General features: G+C 38.3%; 2 protein-coding genes across 2 annotated transcripts in view; one reads left to right on the forward strand and one right to left on the reverse strand.

Moving 5' to 3' along the window:
* The window catches only part of rbm25b (RNA binding motif protein 25b), a 23,175-nt gene extending 10,648 nt beyond the window's left edge, over positions 1 to 12,527 (reverse strand). The window contains 8 exon segments of the mRNA XM_042747100.1: positions 3,178 to 3,261; positions 4,287 to 4,475; positions 4,644 to 4,810; positions 5,690 to 5,747; positions 5,965 to 6,132; positions 10,826 to 10,875; positions 11,347 to 11,470; positions 12,397 to 12,527. Coding sequence (XP_042603034.1) covers positions 3,178 to 3,261; positions 4,287 to 4,475; positions 4,644 to 4,810; positions 5,690 to 5,747; positions 5,965 to 6,132; positions 10,826 to 10,875; positions 11,347 to 11,452 — 822 coding nt within the window. The 5' untranslated portion in view covers positions 11,453 to 11,470; positions 12,397 to 12,527.
* A 1,347-nt stretch (positions 12,528 to 13,874) lies between these two features.
* hsp90ab1 (heat shock protein 90, alpha (cytosolic), class B member 1) lies at positions 13,875 to 20,305 on the forward strand. The gene is made up of 12 exons (XM_042747024.1): positions 13,875 to 14,027; positions 14,862 to 15,005; positions 15,118 to 15,324; positions 15,409 to 15,568; positions 16,495 to 16,628; positions 16,722 to 17,033; positions 17,120 to 17,285; positions 17,923 to 18,113; positions 18,196 to 18,343; positions 18,776 to 19,044; positions 19,394 to 19,727; positions 19,806 to 20,305. The coding sequence occupies exons 2-12, from the start codon at positions 14,862 to 14,864 to the stop codon at positions 19,919 to 19,921; spliced, it is 2,181 nt and encodes a 726-aa protein (XP_042602958.1). The 5' UTR covers positions 13,875 to 14,027; the 3' UTR covers positions 19,922 to 20,305.
* Positions 20,306 to 20,543: the final 238 nt, after the last annotated feature.

Genomic DNA, 20,543 nt, shown 5'->3' on the forward strand with positions numbered 1-20,543 from the left:
ACCTGGAAACCACTTCCGAGATATAAATTTGACGTTGCAAACAACTGAATAAGATCAGAAACAGTTGAGGGCGCCGTAATTTCCGTCTCATCACATGATCAACAGAAAGAGGCTTCAATCCTTGTGAAACTAGTTGTTTGTTCACTTACAGGTGTTGACTAGCGACTCACAGCGCTTCCGTGGCCCTACAAGCTTTATTGTTAGGCCTGGGAGGAAAAGCAAGTCAAAGGATTCACAAGGGAAAATAAAAAACAAACTATTCTCTTTGCTTGCAACAATCTCACAAACAACTTCCAGACATTTTGAAAAGGTTGTGACAGGAGCATTGCATACTGTATTTGTTAGATTTGCTTCTTTTTCTTTGCAGTTTCTTTGTGGTTTGGATAGAAAAGGCAACAAATGAAGGTGTAGAGACTGCTTACCCCCACTGCAGACGACACGGGTCCTCAGGGGATCAGACTGAGCGATTATGAGATGCACTGAAGAGCAGCATAACACACACGGCTTTAGTCTCAGTTCAAAAGCTCTCGCAGATGTTTTTCCACAAAACATCTGACGTCTATCAACAGCTACCACTTCCCAGAAAACCAAAGTCTCCTGAAATTATTATAAATAATAAGTCTCATTTTAATGAAACCATTTGGTAAGGGCTTAACCGTGGGTGTTACGCAACTGTGAGCAGCAGCAAATAAACACGTAACACGGGAGGTGAAGGGACAGGAAAATAAAACAAAGTAATTACATAAAAGTGACACTGCTTTAAAGTAACAGTTCTACTGGTGACTTTGACTGGATAGTCTAAAGGAAGTCTTTATATTATTAACATTTTACATCAAGTCTTCATTCTAGTTATAACTACAGCACATTTAAAAGTATTGCTATGTGGATACAAAGGCAGATAGTAGATGACCAAAAAAAAAAAAAAAACTAACTAAAGAAAAATGACTAGTACTACAAATTATAAAAGCACATTGAAAAAACTACTAATACTTATAATAAAATGAACTCAAAATACAAAATCTATTTCAAATTATTTAAAAATATTAATATTTTAATAGTATATAAAGAACACTGTTGTAGATCCAGAACTTATGTTTCTGACACACTACATCTGAATATTTTGGCATATACAGTGGTGGCCAAAATGATTAGAATACTAGTATTTTCACCAGCTAAAAAAACGGTTTTAACAGACCTGCCAACCTTGGAAGGGGGTTGGTGTGTTGGAGTGGGGGTAAGCTGTTTATTGTTTACAATTTACTGTTTTTTTACAGTTTACCATTAACTGTTTAGTTAATTTTTGCTATTTAGTTTTTTTATGCTATTTAAAAAAAAAAAAAAAACACTCAAGTAGGCTACACTTCTGCATAGGGCTGGGCAATATCAGCAAAAATAAAAAAATCTCTATTTTTTGCCTGATTTGTGGTATACGGTAGCCTATACATCTCGTTATTTTGTATTTGGATTAAATAAAGTGAATAAGTATGTATGCAAATATTATTTGCAAAAAAGGGTTAAAATCACATTACATTGTAACATTGCAATCTAAAAACAAAAATAATATTTTTAAAGCAGAAATAATGTTACTAAACTAAAAAAGAAAATAATAAAAAGCACAGACTAATTAAGTAAAAAGGTTATTTTGATTACCCCATTACACTTTAGAGTTAGTGCTATCATACAAATACACTTGTAGGTTTAAAATTCTACATATGTCACAATTATTGTCCAACTACAAATATTTCAGCAAAATGTATGTTTTGGTCAGTTATTGCGCTCCCATTTCATTGAGCGCTGTCTGTTCGGCGTGCATGCGAGGGCGGCACTCGTTCTAAATGAAGTCTGTGGAGACAAATGTGACAAAGCGTACCAGTGTACTTTGAGGTCAAAATGCGTAGCTGCTACGCAAAATGCATACAGGTTGGCAGGTCTGTTTTAAGTCAGTTATTTCTATCTTTTGCTGTAGTGTATCAGTAGAGAATTTCAGTTTATTTTGCCATTAATTGTAATAATCCAGTGAGATTTTTGTCTGACAACAGCCAGTGCTCCACACAAAGATCTGATCTCATCATCATCAGATAGACTAAATCCAGAAGAACTGTGGCAACGTCTCCAAGATGCGTCAAGAGATAACTGCAATCGCCCAGAAAAGTAATCTCTCCTCAAGATGTCCGATTTGAGAAATAATTTCTGTCTGTGACGTGTCAAAGTTTAATATTCAGTGTTATGAGGCTGAGTTTATGAATTAAACATTAGCTGCCATTTTCCTGGATTTGAAGTAATTCTGTGTGACTTTAGCGATACAGAACGTTAAACACACACACAAAGAAACACTTAAAATGAAAAGAGTGCAAGCAGGCAGGAATAAAGAGAGGTGATGGCAGACTCTATCACAAAGCGAATTCATACCTGTGAAATCTTCAGAAAGTCCGTGTGCTGTGGAGGGGCGCCCCCTACTTTCACAAGAGCCGAATGGGCCAATTCACTGTTATTCAAGTCAGCAGTATTCATTATAGCACCAACATCACTTTTACTAGCAGACCCACACAGCTTCACTGGCCGCCCATGTCTCAGAGAACCAGAGAATTAGTCGTTTGGCACTGTATCCCTTTTCTAAACACTGTAGACATGATCTAGCCCCCTCATGTGTATTTTGATATTAAAACCACCCGAATGGGCTGAATTTCAGAGCGAGTCGGTGCAGTTGCCCCTGTGCGAGTCCTCCAGAAGGGGGCGCCCAGTACAAGTAGAGGAAAATGGAAAGCTCATACTTACATCCTATCCTTGCAACTTTTTCCAAAGCTGAGAGATTCATCTTGGTTTAGTCACCATATGATCTCTATCATAATGGTGGGGTTTAATGAATAGATTAGCTTTTAGGGAAGTGCACAGAACGTCCATGCATTGTATGTCTGACTACATTTCCCACCCTTAACATAAAGGCCACGCTACAGTTTACACAACAACGCTCTGGACCCAAATGAGGCCTAGTCTTAAACTGATTTCTGCACTTTATCATCAAATTTAAAGCTTAAATGTAATAAATGTTTTGCTGAGCTAAATGGAATTGACAGGCTAAATAGCATCTACTCATGCTGGTGTGTTGTCAAACTAAACTAGGTGTAAGAGGCTGTTGTGTTCTACCTGTTATATGGAGTAAATTAGCAAGTATTTTACCTTGTGTGTATCACGGAATTTGTTGATCTCTCTGGAAATCAGATCTCTTTTGTCATCTTCCATTTCCATGGCACTGAAGTCCTCCTGAAGAAATGGAAACCATGGTTAAAATACAAAATATGCCCCTGGACCATAAAACGAGTCTTAAGTCGCTGGGGTATATTTGTAGCAATAGCCAAAAATACATTGTATGGGTCAAAATTACTGATTTTTCTTTTATGCCAAAAATCATTAGGACATTAAGGAAAGATCATGTTCCATGAAAACATTTTGTAAATTTCCTACTGTAAATATATTAAAGGGATATTCCACCCCAAAATGAAAATTTTGTCATTAATCACTTACCCCCATGTTGCTCCAAACCCGTAAAAGCTTTGTTCGTCTTCGGAACACAATTTAAGATATTTTGGATGAAAACCGGGAGGCTTGTGACTGTCCCATAGACTGACAAATAAATAACAGTGTCAATTTCCAGAAAAGCTATGAAAGACATCGCAGAAAAGTATGATGTTTGTTCAGACGTGCAATCTGGGTTATATGAAGAGACGGGAACACTTTTTGTAAGTGAAGAAAACAAAAATAACGACTTTATTCAATAATTCTTTTGTGTCTCTCCATATCACCGTATGCTGTGTATGCTCTTCTGTATCATCTGCGCCACAAGGATGCGCTGTTTTCTTTCAAATCAAAGCTAAATACATGTAGAAACAGCGCATCCTTGTGGCGCAGATGATACAGAAGAGCATACGCAGCATACGGTGATATGGAGAGACACAAAAGAATTATTGAATAAAGTCGTTATTTTTGTTTTCTTCACTTACAAAAAGTGTTCCCGTCTCTTCATATAACCCAGATTGCACGTCTGATGGCAGATGGAGTATTCTGACGATGTCTTTCATATCTTTTCTGGACCTTGACTCTGTTATTTATTTGTCAGTCTATGGGACAGTCACAAGCCTCCCGGTTTTCATCTTAAATTGTGTTCTGAAGACGAACAGAGCTTTTACGGGTTTGGAACGACATGGGGGTAAGTGATTAATGACAAAATTTTTATGTTGGGGTGGAGTATCCCTTTAAAGAACAAAAGGTCAAGATAAACTAAAGCTTACCTCGTCCTTCTTTTCCCTCCTCTTTTTGCGGCGACTCGACTCATCGTCCTGAGATTGAGCGTTCAGCTCACTTGAATACTCCCGGATCAGGCCGTCAATAGCACCTTTGACAATTTGGTCCCGCTTTTTAGTTTCTTCATCCAGAACCTCCTCTTCCTCTTCACCAGCACCATCCTCTGCCTTGCCATTCTGCCAGACACACAGATCAAAACTCAGCATCTTTGTGGCATAACACATCTGAGATTATCGCAAAATCAGTAGTCAAAAACACCACTGAAATTTGTATATAATTTATTTTATTTTATATTTTTCTCAACAAGTGAACAGTACGTTCTTATATTAGTATCAAACACTTACTCCATTTTCATTGACGCTCTTCTTCTTTGCTTTCCACTCATCCAGTTGTGCTTTGGTTTTGGCATCGACTTTGACCAGAAGTTTCTTTTCTCCAATCTGCAGCTCATGCAGCAGCCGTAGAGATCGTAGAGTAGATTCAGGCTCTTTGTACTCACAGAAACCAAACGCTGGAAGCAAAGAACAAAAAAGATGTCTGTGAGGAGCCAGTCTGGCATATTCATAACATTCACAGGAAATGCAAATAGGCTGATATGATTTTCAAAATAAAAAAAATGACATTGCAATATTTTCTTCTTCTGCAATTTGAAAAAAATGCAGCAATTTTCACCAGATAAATAATAAATCGTTCTAGAGTTAGCGGGTTGATTTAGGTGGGGAGTGTTTATGCATAGAAAAAAACCTTTTAAGTAAAGGCTTTACTTTAAAATATTTTTTAAAGTCCTTTTTGGGCTGCATGATTTGGGAAGAACTTGATAAATGGTTATATTTCTTTGATTTACATTTTAACAAGAACCAATTCAAGCCTCTTTCAGTAACCATTTCAGAGTTAAAAAAAATATTTAAATTTTTTCACAGGCCTCATTCTCACTGTTTTTGACCACTTAAATGAAAAAATATAAATTTGTCATGTTATTTTTATTTTAATTATTGGCTACAACATTGAGATAGTGATTTTATAAAAACATAAAAATAAGAAATATATTGTAATACTGTACAATATATAAAGAAAAATTTATTTTTGAATGTAAAATTACAACACTAATATTTGTCTTAATTTATTCATTTTCAAACAGCAAACCATCCTCCAGCTGTTATTTTAATGAGTTGCAGGCAAATAAAAATAAGCGCTGCTGATTTCAGCTCAGATCATAAATGATTGAAGCTGTTCTCAGACACAAGTAAATACCATGATTGAGCATTTATTTATTTAATTCAATCACAGCCTGCATGATTTGATACTCACACTAAGCCTCATCACGAGATTGATTTTTAGTGAAACTAACCGGGCTCATTAGAAATCAGTTTAGGGGTTAAAAAATGTTTACCTTGGAGTTTCCCTGAGGCACCTTGAACTCGTTTCCAGCTCAACACCAAACCACATTTCTGAAAAACAAGTGGTTATTATTAATATCAATCCAACTAAGACTTAACATGAAATGTTATCAAGACCTATTTCACTTTAGAGTAAAACTCAAACTATTATCAAGTGAAACTTTTTTCATCTCTGATCTCCACAATGCAGAATGTATAAAGAATGCATAAGTGATTATCACTAGTTGAGCTTTGAGACTGGAAGGACTGGATGTGATGTGATACTCACAGCCAGCAGCTGTCTGATGAGCATGTCAGACGCTTTCTCAGAGATGTTGCCCACAAACACGGTGGTCGTGGGGCCGCTGCCGTCAATGCCGTCTTTTGCCTGAGCAGTGCTTTCCTTCCTGGGAGCAGCAACTTTACTAATCACAGGCATCGACGTGGGCACGAGAACCTGATACATCACATCACAATTACAGGGTTAGTTCACTCCAGAATTAACATTTCCTGATACTTTACTCACCCCCATATCATTCAAGATGTTAATGTCTGTCTTTCTTCAGTCGAAAAGAAATTAAAGTCCGTGTAAAGTCAATTTGGAGAATTGTTTCTAAACACATTATAGATGTTAGAAAAGCATTGCGGAAACATGTTACAAAGACTGAACTATGCAGCACTTAATTGTGGAGTTAAACAGGGTTTAAACATTTTCGTGTTCAGAATTTTTTGGGCGGGGCTAAAATCATGACTCGATGACGAGACGGAGTCACTGAGCATGGCTCCTCCCCTAACACTACAAGACATGTGTTCGACTTGAAGCAGCACTGTGCGGATCGATCGGTGCGTGACATCAAAGTGCAGAGCTATAGAGAGCAGACGGCTCCTCATGCTTTCGAATCGCTCTCGTGTCACACAGTGATCGTTCTGCACAGCCAGAGGAAGACAGTTGAGAGACGGCAGCTTTTCCACGACCCCCAGCGTTTAAGAGCAGAGAATATTTTGATAGTTTTTTATCATTCAAACTTGGCTGGGTGCTTAATAACATATTTTTCTGTGGTGTGATAAACTCAGAACATAAATTTAATATTGACTTTACACGGACTTTAAGGTTTTTGAGGAAAACATTCCAGGATTTTTCTCCATATAGTGGACTTCAATGGGGATCAAGGTGTTGAAAGTCCAAATTGGGGTTTTATTGCAGCTTCAAAAGGCTCTATATGATCCCAGCCAAAGAATAAGGGTCTTATCTCGCCAAACGCCAAAAAAAAAATTCTACATTTATATACTTTAATGTATACTTTAAGTCCACTAAATGGAGAAAAATCCTGGAATGTTTTCCTCGAAAACCTTAATTTCTTTTTCGACTGAAGAAAGAAAGACAAGAACATCTCGGATGACATGGGGTGAGTAAATTATCAGGAAATTTTAAATAACGAGTGAACTAATCCTTTAATATGTAGCCATGTGACAAAAAACTAATGTGATGGTGACTAATATAAAAATGAGATATGGCTTCTCTATAAAAATCTGATTCAACAAGAAGCACCTCCATAGCATATTTTGCATATTAAGATAAAACATGCCTTGTTTTAACGAGATTGTCACTTAATTCTACATTTTTAAACACTTTGAATTTACTTCAAAGCAATGGAATCTGAGCAAACACATAAATAAATACAGATAGATACTTCAGAACAAAGTAAAACACTATGGCTGGGTATTGACCCAGATTTCACAAACTGGTTTGATTTTTTGATTCAATTAATTTGGATATACATCAGGTACAGCACATGTCAATTTGTTTAAAAAAAAAAAAAAAACTCAAATTCTTTAAACTATACGGAGATCCCTGACAGGTTAAAACTAACAACAGAGTACCAATTTCAATATCTGTTTTTATTAGATGCAATAAAATGCAGATATTTTATATTTACATTGTTTTATATCAATTTTGCAATTAAGTTTCTACTGTATATTCAAATGATATAACTATGTTTCTAATTATGTAGTGCATATATTTAGCAAACATCTCCTCTCTAAAGTTATTTTTCTAGCTTACTAACAAAAGTATGGACATGGAATGACTTTCCTAAAATAAATATTAGCTTACAAGCTGTTTTATTGACATCTCTCTGTGGTTGAAACACTGATTGAGACAGGATACATTTCAATAAGTTGCACTGTTTCTTTCAACACCTTCTGATGTTCATTCATGTTTATTTTGTGCTGTATCTAGTACTAAACTGTCACACCACATTAAAGTGTCACGAAACCCCCCTTGTTTTAGCACTGGTCTTTCACACCTTAGATTTGAACAAGACTCCAGAAATGGGCATGTAAAGCTGTGGAAAAGTGGGAGTGAAGAGGGGAGAAAACAACCAATAAAACACAGAACTACAACACACTCATTATACAGACAAATGAATGTTAAAAAATGAGCAGAGAAAAAAAACAAACAACGGAGGTAGGGGCTACCTTGATATGATTAAATAAATAAAAATATACTATTAATGATAAAAAAAACTCTCAAGAAGTCTTAGCATTAGAGATTACAAACAACTACAAATCAAATATGCGTTGATAAATTATTATTTGTAATATCAGCAGTGATATTGGACTATGAAGAACAACATTTAAAAGTTCTATTAATATTTTCACATTTACCAGCACTGAAGTCTCTGAACAAATGACACACATCAGTTTAAAACATAAAAAAAAAAAAAAGCCGTAGTTAATTTTTGGTCTATATCATTGTTTGCTGTGTATCACAGTAATCCGACATGTCATCGCGTTAATGATCAGACGTGCTGCTGTGTCAGTGCCCTTATTTGCACGCATTTCATTTGAAGACATGATACATTTGAGAAAATATTTATTTGATCCCTTGCTGATTTTATAAGTTTGCCCACTTACAAAGAAATGAAGGGTCTGTCATTTTTATGGTAGGTTTATTTTAACGTATAGAGACAATACCAACCAAAACAAAAAAAATCCAGTAAAAACACATTATATAAAGGTTAGAAATTGATTTGCATTTCAGTGAGTGAAATACGTATTTGATCCCCTACCAACCAGCAAGAATTCTGGCTCCCAGAGATTGGTTATACAGTATGCCCATGTGGAACACAGATTAGTCCTGCCACTTTAAGAAGTTACTCCTAATGTCAGCTCGTTAGTTGTATAAGACACCTGTCCACACAATCTGTATCTTCCATTCCAACCTCTCCCACCACCATGGGCAAGACCAAAGAGCTGTCAAAGGATGTCAGAGACAAGATTGTAGATCTGCACAAGGCTGGAATGGGCTATAAGAGCATCAGCAAGAACCTTGGTGAGGAGACAACTGTTGGCGCGATTATTCGGAATCGCCTTGGTCTGGAGCTCCTTGCAAGATCTCACCTCATGGGTCAAGGATGATCATGAGAAAGGCGAGGGATCAGCCCTGAACTACACGGGAGGAGAAAGTACATGTACAGACCCATTTAAAGTTTGCCAAAGAACATCTAAATGATTCAGAGAAGCCTTAGGAGAAAGTGCTGTGGTCAGATGATTAGGCATTAACTCGACTCGCCGTGTTTGGGAGAGAAATGCTGACTATGACCCCAAGAACAACATCCCTACAGTCAAGCACGGAGATGGAAACATTGTGCTTTAGGGCTGTTTTTCTGCTAAGGGTACAGGACGACTTCACCGCATTGAGGGGTAAATGGATGGGGCCATGTACTGTAAAAACTTGGATGAGAACCTCCTTCCCTCAGCCAGAACACTGAAGACGCGTCATGGATGGGTCTTCCAGCATGACAATGACCCAAAACATACCGCCAAGGCAACAAAGGAGTGGCTCAAGAAGAAGCACATTAATGTTATGAAGTGGCCCTAGCCAGAAAATCTGTGGAGGGAGCTAAAACTTTGAGTTGCCAAACGACAGCCAAGAAACCTTAAGGATTCAGAGAGGATCTGTAAAGAGGAGTGGACCAAAATCCCTCCTGAGATGTGTGCAAACCTGGTGACCAACTACAAGAAACGTACTAAGCCATGTTTTGTTTGGGGATCAAATACTTATTTCCCTCACTGAAATGCAAGTAAGTTTCTAACCTTTATATAACGTGTTTTTTCTGGATTTTCTGGTTGGTATTCTGTCTCTATATGTTAAAATAAACCTAAAAATCATAAAAATGACAGACCCTTCATTTCTTCATAAGTGGGAAACTTACAAAATCAGCAGGGGATCAAATAAATATTTTCCCCACTGTATGTGCGCATACACGGTGGTGGTTCATGTTTGGAGCACGAGAGAATATAAAATATGTTCACAAAAACTTGAAACATGCTTGCTCCGGTCCAGATATGAGTGTTGTTAAACTCATCGCGGCATTCAGCACAGAAACCGTTCTCTCTTGAGCGCTCCACGTGTTGTTACTTATTAAATATTGTTACGGTCATGTTTACAGAGGTGAACTGACAGCGCAGAAGCTCTTTCATGAGGTTTTAAACTCTCTGCTGTAATACGACCTCATGCATAATACAGCACTCACTGTGATTGGATCATAAGAGTACATTCTCATGAATAATACTGAGAAAAGCTCAGAAAACTGATGATATCAATGCGTACTGTCCAGCCACTCACCACTCCAAATTAACTAATATACATCACTTTTCGTGACATCGGTTCAAATCTGCTTTTTTAAACCGGCAGAACAAATTGGCTCCAAAAAAATGAGAGAGAAAAAAAAAACTTTTCTCTTAATAATAGACACTAGTGCTACTGTTGTATTCACTGGTGTGCAACCTGTACATATGTTAACATCTCAAAAAATGTTTTAGGGTTTCACGACCCTTTAAAGCATGCCAAAAAATGTTTTTAATTCTGTGATAAAACTAACAGAATTTGGAAGCTGAGACTTTTTCATATCAATAGTAGCAAAGCACAATTGTTATTATTATATGAGATGTGCGCACAAATAATGTTTAGTGACGTTTTATTCACGAATCAACTGCAATTTAAAAAAAAAAAAAAAAAAAAAAAAGAATGATTCTTGGGATTTAAGAATCGATATTGGTATTTTTAGAATGAAAATCAAATAAAAACTGGAAATGACTAAAGTAATTCAATGAAATGACATTTTTCTATAATTAAATAACATTACCGCAGGGGCTGGAGTCATAATGCCCATGTGGACAGGAATCATTGGGGTTCCTATAAAGGAGAAAAATCAACAACATTAGAAAATAATGTTTCATCCTAATTTGAATTTGTCAAAGTTACATTTTATAATCATTAAGGCTCATTTAGCATAGAAACTGTTAACCTAGCAATGCATAAGAGATCTAATGCGGCCCCTTAAAAACAAATGAACAGACCATAAACTTTCTTGAAAATATTACATTAAGCCTGACAACAAATCTGTTATTCAAACTCTGAATACTCAAAGCAAGCAACACCATCCTGTATAATCAAGATGAAACGGTTAACACTTTCATAAAAGCTCACTGAATGCTCTGGATTTCAATGAAAACTGCCATTATAATCCACATGTAGTGGATGTGTGTGTTCCAAGTACTTCAAACCCATGATCTCGCCCTTGCTAACTCAATGATCTAACAGTTGAGCTGCATGAACGCTAATAAGCCTACTCAAGGTCTGATAAATCTAGTTCATCTCGATTACCAGGAGGCATCGACGGTGGAAACCCAGCAAACTGTGGCGGAGGGATTCCTGGCGGCATCGTCGGGATGCCTATTTGTGGCCGGTTGAGATGAGGAGGGAAAGACATCTCGGGCAGAACACCCACCTTAAACAGAAGCCAAACACATCATTAACAACTGTAAATAACAGGGGTTTATAGGCTGCTACAACACAGGTTGCTCCGCTTACACAATCAAGATCTTCTCTTAAGTTAGTTCTGCAGTTCACCTCATAGTTTACAGTGAGTATCTACAGCACTATTACTTAAGTCTACATCTAAAGCGGTTCAATTTGATGTTGCATGCATTTAATTTAAAGCACATTATAACCAAAAATAAATAAAGACCAAATCAGAAAATCTTGACAGAGCAATCAGCTGATTTCAAGATGATGTGAAATCAACGGACAGCTCTGTATTCGACCTGAAATCAGCTGAAAGTTCTAAAATCAGCATGAAATCAGTTTGGAATAAAGCTTAATCTATTCTAAAACACATGAAATGCCCTGTATTTTAATAAACTGTCCTCTAAAAAAGCAACTATAAACAAACACAAAACTGAAAGTATCTTGAAAGTATGTGGTTAGATTGAAAATCAAGCTGAACTGAGCTTAAAGCGCTGAAATCAATCAGAGATTAACTGAACGCACTGAAATCAGATGAAAGGTCTTAAAACTATTTAAAGGCCGATTTCAGGTTGGTGTAACGTCTCGCAATGTGACTACCCACTGACGTTAGCTAACCAAATAAACAGGTGTATGATCGCTAAAATTGTGTACAGCGCGGAAAATGTGTTGCTTGTGTGAAATGCAGTAGTTTTAAACCCATAAATCAGACCGGTTTGTCGGAAAATAGCAGCGGGAATCATTTGAGTCAGACCGGGCAACCGCTAGCTGTAGCCGCGAGCTAACGGTCACAAAAAGCCTGTATTCTGACCGCTCTCAACGGATTAACTCGTTTTATCAAGGTCCTGCACGAAACAATGAACATATGAACTAAAAACGATAACTAAGACTTCAATAAATCATACTCACTCAAACCAAATCGATATCAACTCGCTTCTCGCACGGAAAGTTCACCGGATCCGTAATGAAAGCAACGAGCAATCGAACCTGCAGTTTCCGGTGAAATGGAATTCTGGGAAAATAACGGGCAAGTTAAAAGACCTCTGATTTATTTTATTTCTTATATATATATATATATATATATTAAGCTAAATAAAATAAACAAATAACAAATTAAATGAAAATATACAATAAGTTTGGTCTTAGAATTTCTTGGTGTGGGATACGATATCATGATCTTCAGCATATTTCATTCCACCGTTATTTTTAAAATATAGAATTACATTCAGCATGTACTTCATAAACATCTGCAAAAGATTTGCACATTTATCGCAGTTAAAAAAAAATCGCTTTTCTAATATTGTTTTACTGTTCTTTGCGTAATATTGCTAACCATATGCTCTGCTGATTCTAAATAAAACATGACCTCAGAATGTCCCACAGCAGAATTATTCAGTAACATTAAAGCTTTTATATTTGTATTCAATTAATTGCGCATTAAATATGAACAACACCGAGAAAATATTAAAATTAAATGTATCTCTGGTTAAATCTAACACAGCGGTCTATAAATTTCCAGGTCGAATTTACTCCGAAAATCGAAATAAATTAAACGTATTTTTATGGACATTGAGAAATAATTTATCGTTGTTTATCTTTTGATTTTGGTGTGAAATTTAACCAGACGTTTCTTCAGATTCGCCCTTCTAGGCCGCAAACTGCATTTTGAGTGACAGGTGACGTCAGCGAAGGCGGGATTTTCATGGAAAGTGCTGGAAAGAGACAAAGCACCGCTAGTTCCAACTCCCGATGTTCTTCCGATGCAAAACATAGTGCAGTCGATTATGCTTTGTTATAGCATTTCTTTCACTGCGTTCTCTGGACCGTTCGACTATTTCATGTTTTAATAACAAAAAAAATATTTTGACAAGGTCAAGATTGTATAAAGAGTCGCCTCTCAGCGAAGCGCATATTTTGCGCGCATCTTTCCAGACGTTACCTGTTTTTATAACTATTCGGTGTTCTCTGACTAACAATCAAACATTTATTAAACACCACAGATATTATTATAGTTACCAAGAATCAAATAAGCATGCTTATGGTTTATTTACAATAATGTAATTTTAATTTTACTACGAAACTGATTTATTTTATTTTATTTTATTTTAATAAAAATAAACTCATCCCGGGTCATTTCTTGCAGGAAAATGTCATACGAATTTCAAATAACAGACTCCAGACGTTATTTTTTTGTTCTAAAAATGTGTTTTTATTGTATTTTATTAAGCGATTCTTAAGAAATGCATTACTATATTATTTAAGTTATGTATACATTATTTATATCTGATGCAGGTAGTAAAATACTGCATCTATAGCTGGGAATAAATGCGATCTACACACAAATAAAACAGAATAGTTCGTCTTTGTTGATGATATATAAGCGCCTCGGAGTGAGTCAGCGCGGAGGGATACAGCCGCACATTCAAAAAAGAGCCGCGCACGCGGGGTTCGCTCCTCTCTGCTTCCCTGAGTATCAGTGTCGGGGAGATCAGCTGTTTCTGTGGCGATTAAACCATCAAAAACCAACGAAACTAACAAAGGTAAAACTTCCATCTCCACCTAAAACGATTCTATATCATTCCAGGAATGAATCTAGACTGAAAGAACGGCGTTTGATCTCTGAATTCGTTATTTATTTCATTCTCTCGTTGACCGGTGTTGTAACGATGCGGACGCCGGTTAAGAGTCATTTGTCTCCGATCTAACGTTACAGACGCGGTCATCTTTCATAAAACCGCTTTCTTTTTATTTTTAAATAATCGTACGTTTATGTAGGATGCGATGTTTATTTGTTTTTATGGCTATTTAATGAGTTGATGAGCAGGTGCAGTGCTTTACAATGCTGTATAAATTATGCTTGTATCGTTTCTTGTTACTAAGCGCATTTTTCTAATTTTTTTTTATTTTTTTTCTATAATTCAAATATACGTTATATGTAATATATAAGAGTCGGAGGTGACCGGAATGGGTGGTTGGCATATTAAAAGTCATCTTTTTAATAAAAGTTCTCGTGTTAGCGTTTAAAGCTATTGAATACGCGTCATGAAAATTGTATTTATTCAATTAAAAAAGCAATGCACGTTTAAATCGATTTAATTTCAGGGATTGCAGCAGTTAAGCACGTGTTGAGCTCATTGTCCTTCTGCGCCAGGCTCTTCCGCATCCGGGCATCTTATGCACCGGTTTGTCTTGTATAACTGTAACTTTACTACAAGTGATAAATGCTTTCATTTTCATTTAACTCTTTGTTTGATAAATTTTAGACATTTATAAACACAAGTCAGTAATAATGTGCACTTATGTTAAAGTATATTGTAGACATGTTAAACCACGTCCAATGATGAAATAATTATGATCTGGATTGATTTTCTCAGATGCCTGAAGAAATGCGCCAAGAGGAGGAGGCCGAGACCTTTGCCTTCCAGGCAGAGATCGCCCAGCTGATGTCTCTCATCATCAACACCTTCTACTCTAACAAAGAGATCTTCCTCAGGGAGCTCATCTCCAATGCCTCTGACGTAAGACCAATGCTAGACTGTTTTTTTTTTTTTTTATAGTGTCGTATATTGCTAGATCTAGCAATAATACAATACAGTTCCTGCGATCAACCTGGTTTTCCCCACTCCACAGGCTCTTGATAAAATCCGATACGAGAGCTTGACGGATCCCACCAAACTGGACAGCGGCAAGGACCTGAAGATCGAGATCATCCCTAATGTTCACGAACGCACGCTGACCCTCATTGACACCGGTATTGGGATGACCAAAGCCGACCTCATCAACAACTTGGGTACCATCGCCAAGTCCGGGACAAAGGCCTTCATGGAGGCTCTGCAGGTGATGTGTCTGCTAGTTTTGGCACGCTCCTCACCAGGTTTCCATTGGATTTAGTCTCTTAATGTTTCCTATTCATCTCTCCAGGCTGGCGCAGATATCTCCATGATCGGGCAGTTTGGTGTGGGCTTCTACTCCGCCTACCTGGTGGCTGAAAAGGTCACGGTCATCACCAAACACAACGATGACGAGCAGTATGCCTGGGAGTCATCCGCTGGCGGCTCTTTCACAGTCAAGGTGGACAGTGGTACGTTACAAATCACTTTTTATGTAGGGGTGTGCAATGTATACCATCTGCGGTAATGTGTTTTTTTTTTTTTATATATATAGTTTTAACGATGTGCGATTTGATCGAGTATATTGCAAAAACATTCAAAACACTCCTATAGAATGCATGCATACATTAGGTGAATGCACGTGTGCATTTATAGTGTGTTAAAATGCATAAAGTCTATTAAAATGCATTTAGAATGATCACAAATTCAAGACATGGGGGCAGATGATGTATACATTTATACCACTTCATATAGGTCGCAATTTCGACAATGTAAATAATTCAAAACACGGCCACGGCACAGTTTTGCGTCGCTGAGCAACGTAACGGTGATCCATTCCTGAATGAATCAACTGTTTAAATGATTCGGTTCAATCGAAATGACTCAATTATTAGCAGTGACTTGCTGCCACCTACTGGCGATTTTAATTTCACATGCAAAGTAACTTATTTAAATAATTTCAAATATCAGAATTCAACGTTTTGTTTAATATCAAAACATTATGCATTTTACATCGCAGGTTAGATGTATTCATGTCTTGCATTATGCAGTGTTTAAATGTTGATTTTCATTTGCTTTGTAACAGCCCAAATATCGTCTTATTCTAATTCACTGATTAAATGTAAGAATTTGACACAAAAGATAATTGATACTTTTAGAAAAATGGATTTATAAAGAGAAAAAGTGCCCATATAATATTAAAAGCCATTTTAAACTTATTGGAAAAGATTAATTTCTATCAGAGTGAACGGACCACCACACAGAATATGGCAGTCTTTAAGATACCAGCACGATAACACCCTGCAAAATACTAAGCGTCGATAAAATCCTAGAAAATAGAAACCCCTGCTTCGATGACATGGGTGCGATATTTGTTCACACGCCTGCCGATCTCCAGGTGAGCCCATCGGCCGTGGAACCAAAGTCATTCTTCACCTGAAAGAAGATCAGACAGAGTACATCGAGGAGAAGAGAGTGAAGGAAGTGGTCAAGAAACACTCCCAGTTCATCGGCTACCCAATCACTCTCTTCGTAAGTGGGATTCGGTTTAACTAGTGCAGTTGTTTTATTCTGATATAATTGCTCTGGTGGTTGAGTGATGACAAAACCCCAATTTCCATGCAGGTGGAGAAGGAACGCGACAAGGAGATCAGCGACGACGAGGCAGAGGAGGAGAAGCCTGAGAAAGAGGAGGAGGAGAAGGAGGAAGGCGAAGACAAACCCAAGATCGAGGACGTCGGCTCAGATGATGAAGAGGACTCCAAAGACAAGGACAAGAAGAAAAAGAAGAAGATCAAGGAGAAGTACATCGACCAGGAGGAGCTGAACAAGACCAAACCCATCTGGACACGCAACCCTGACGACATCTCCAACGAAGAGTACGGGGAGTTTTACAAGAGCCTGACCAACGACTGGGAAGATCACCTGGCTGTCAAGGTAACACAACGGATTCTGCAGAACAAGATGCACACTTTAATGTTTGAGAGTTGATGAAATGCTCACTTTTACGCATTGTCCCGCAGCATTTCTCTGTGGAGGGTCAGCTGGAGTTCCGCGCACTCCTCTTCATCCCTCGCCGGGCCCCCTTCGACCTCTTCGAGAACAAGAAAAAGAAGAATAACATCAAGCTGTACGTCAGGAGGGTCTTCATCATGGACAGCTGTGAGGAGCTCATCCCGGAGTATCTGAGTGAGTAGCTCTGCATTTAAAGAGAGAGTTCACCCAAAAATTAAAATTGCCATTTGCTCACCCCATAAGTTTTTGTGGTTCATATGTTATTTTTAATGAAAGCTGAGGTTTTGCCATTAAATGTCCAGATAACTAATTCAGAAGTCTAAATTAAATCTGTTCCTTGTATAACGCGATTATATTTATACATACGGCTTTAATTAAATTGATATGAATGATCTTTTTGGTTACCTGGACTTTCAATGGACCAAAACCTCTCTGGTTTCAAAAAAAGTCTTAATTTTGGTTTCAAAGATAAACCAAAGTCTTATGAATTTGGAAAGACATGATGATGAATAAATGGCATAATTATTTTTTTTTTTTAAACTATCCCTTAAATTCAACATGAAATTGCACATTTGCTTTTTGATTACGCTGCTGATGAGAAAACTTGTCAATTATTTGCCTTTCCATGGACGAATCCTGATGGACTTTACAAAGTCCTGCTCCACATTTCCTGATGATGATGATGCTTCTTACATGACTACAAAAGTTGAATGCATTGCAAATGAAGTTTTGCTACCGAACATCTTGGGTCTTGATGATTGAAGGTTTCCAATGCTGCAGTCTCGCTAACAGCCGATCACTGTCCCTCCAGACTTCGTCCGTGGTGTTGTGGACTCTGAAGATCTGCCCCTCAACATCTCCAGAGAGATGCTGCAACAGAGCAAGATTCTCAAGGTCATCCGCAAGAACATCGTCAAGAAGTGCCTGGAGCTGTTTGCCGAGCTGGCCGAGGACAAGGAGAACTACAAGAAGTTCTACGACGGCTTCTCCAAGAATCTGAAAGTAAGAATCCTAGACTTTGATCCCATTACTTGGGATTAAAAATGTGATAAAGTGGTATTAACATGTTTGTTGTGAATTCCAGCTGGGCATCCACGAGGACTCTCAGAACCGCAAGAAGCTGTCAGAAATGTTGCGTTATCAGAGCTCGCAGTCGGGCGACGAGATGACCTCCCTCACAGAATACGTCAGCCGTATGAAGGAAAACCAGAAGTCCATCTACTACATCACCGGTGAGACTTCATCAGCATCAACCTGCTTTTAAAGTAGAGCTGCACGATTAATAGAAGAAATAATATGGCTTGGTTTGACATTAACGTGCATTTGGGAACGCAACATCAACCATCTCCCCATTTGTGTAAAGAGAAGCGATTAATAAAAACTTCTAGGGCTCCCTGGGGTTTTCTCTCTTAAGCCTAAAACACACGGCATGATTTTAACAATCCTATAAGATCATTGCATGTCCGACTGTGTGACATGGATCTAACAAACTCGTGTGAAATCGTGCAGTGCTTGTCTAGGGCTTTAAAGTTTGATGGGTTAACATTTGTAAATAAAGAGCCTAAGACAGCCATAAATATTAGTATTTCACAGTTGTAGAGTTGTTTTTTTCCCGTTTTAAAAAATCCCATATTCTTATCGATGTTATCATCGTTGATCCCCAGGCGAGAGCAAAGACCAGGTCGCCCACTCTGCTTTCGTGGAGCGCGTGTGCAAGAGAGGTTTCGAGGTGCTGTACATGACCGAGCCCATCGACGAGTACTGCGTGCAGCAGCTGAAGGACTTCGACGGCAAGTCTCTGGTGTCCGTCACCAAGGAGGGACTGGAGCTGCCCGAGGATGAAGACGAGAAGAAAAAGATGGAGGAAGACAAGGCCAAGTTTGAGAACCTCTGCAAGCTCATGAAGGAGATTCTGGACAAGAAAGTCGAGAAGGTGTGTGTTTGCTCGATGCAGCGCGCCAGTACGTGAAAACCTCGTTTATTTTGGTCTTATTTCAAACTTATAAGGCATTAATTCTGCCAAATTGTGTTATAAACAGGATTCCTAGTCAGAGTTGCACAGATGGTGAGTTTATGTAATGGACGTTTGCGTTTTGCTTGCAGACTCAAATGTGTGAAAACTTGTTAATTCCAGCGTGTACGTTGAGTCCTAGTAGCTGTTTTTCCTTCAAATGACATGCATTTGTGTTGAGTGACTAATCAGTATTCTGTGTGATGCAACAGTGAGTGATCCACCAGATCTTGTCTCCCCGTTCCTCAAGCCGATCTGATTCTTCTTCCAGGTCACCGTATCAAACAGACTGGTGTCTTCTCCCTGCTGTATCGTGACCAGCACCTACGGCTGGACGGCCAACATGGAGAGGATCATGAAGGCCCAGGCCTTGAGGGACAACTCCACCATGGGCTACATGATGGCCAAGAAACACCTGGAGATCAACCCTGATCACCCCATCATGGAGACCCTGAGGAAGAAGGCCGATGCGGATAAAAACGACAAAGCCGTGAAGGATCTGGTCATCCTCCTGTTCGAGACCGCGCTGCTTTCCTCTGGATTCTCACTGGACGATCCTCAGACGCACTCAAATCGCATCTACAGAATGATTAAGCTGGGACTGGGTAAGCTGAACTTGCTTTATTTCATGTGTTAGTCCTGATGTCGTTGGGTCAGTTACTAACTCTCTTCTTTGTCTGCAGGTATTGATGAAGATGAAGACGTTCCCGTGGAAGAGCCGAGCTCTGCTCCCGCTCCTGAAGAGATTCCCCCTCTGGAAGGAGACGATGACGCTTCTCGCATGGAGGAAGTCGATTAAACCCATTAGTCTAAAATTCCCCGATCACTTTTCCGTAATCATTCCTTAACCTCCCGTCGTTCTCTTTGAGCTGTAGAAGGTTGACCTGATCTCAGTAATGATTCCTGAAAGAATCATAATGTAACTAAAGCATACCGTCAGCTTTTGCTCTGTTTTGAGCCATAATGTACCTTTGTTTTGTTTAGTTTTTACATAATGTGGTGTTCATGGATTGCAGTATTGTCTGAGCACAATAAGCACTGTGTTTCACTGATACTGAGTCTGCTGGCTGTGCACGATCGAATCGCGCATGATTTCTTTCTGCATGGAAGGGGAACGAGCTTTGCCTCACTGCAGGCACCTTGTCTTGTTTTTCAGAAATTAAAACGTGTGGTGAAACCTGAATTTTAGTGTCGTCTTTGCTTTCTCACTTGCTTGGACTCATAAAAATTCACATCTACATGATCATATTGGGGTATAGTTATAGCACCACCTACTGCTAACAGGAAGTGATTTGTTTCACCCTAACTTAAACATGCAATGTCTGATCTGGCCCAAGCTCCACATGTTTGATGAGAGTCCTGGCCTGAACACATCAGAAGACCAATATTCAGTTATAGTCATAGCGTGAGGGCCCTTTAAT

Source organism: Cyprinus carpio, chromosome B20 (assembly GCF_018340385.1).
Source record: "Cyprinus carpio isolate SPL01 chromosome B20, ASM1834038v1, whole genome shotgun sequence".
Classification (NCBI taxonomy): Eukaryota; Metazoa; Chordata; class Actinopteri; order Cypriniformes; family Cyprinidae; genus Cyprinus; species Cyprinus carpio.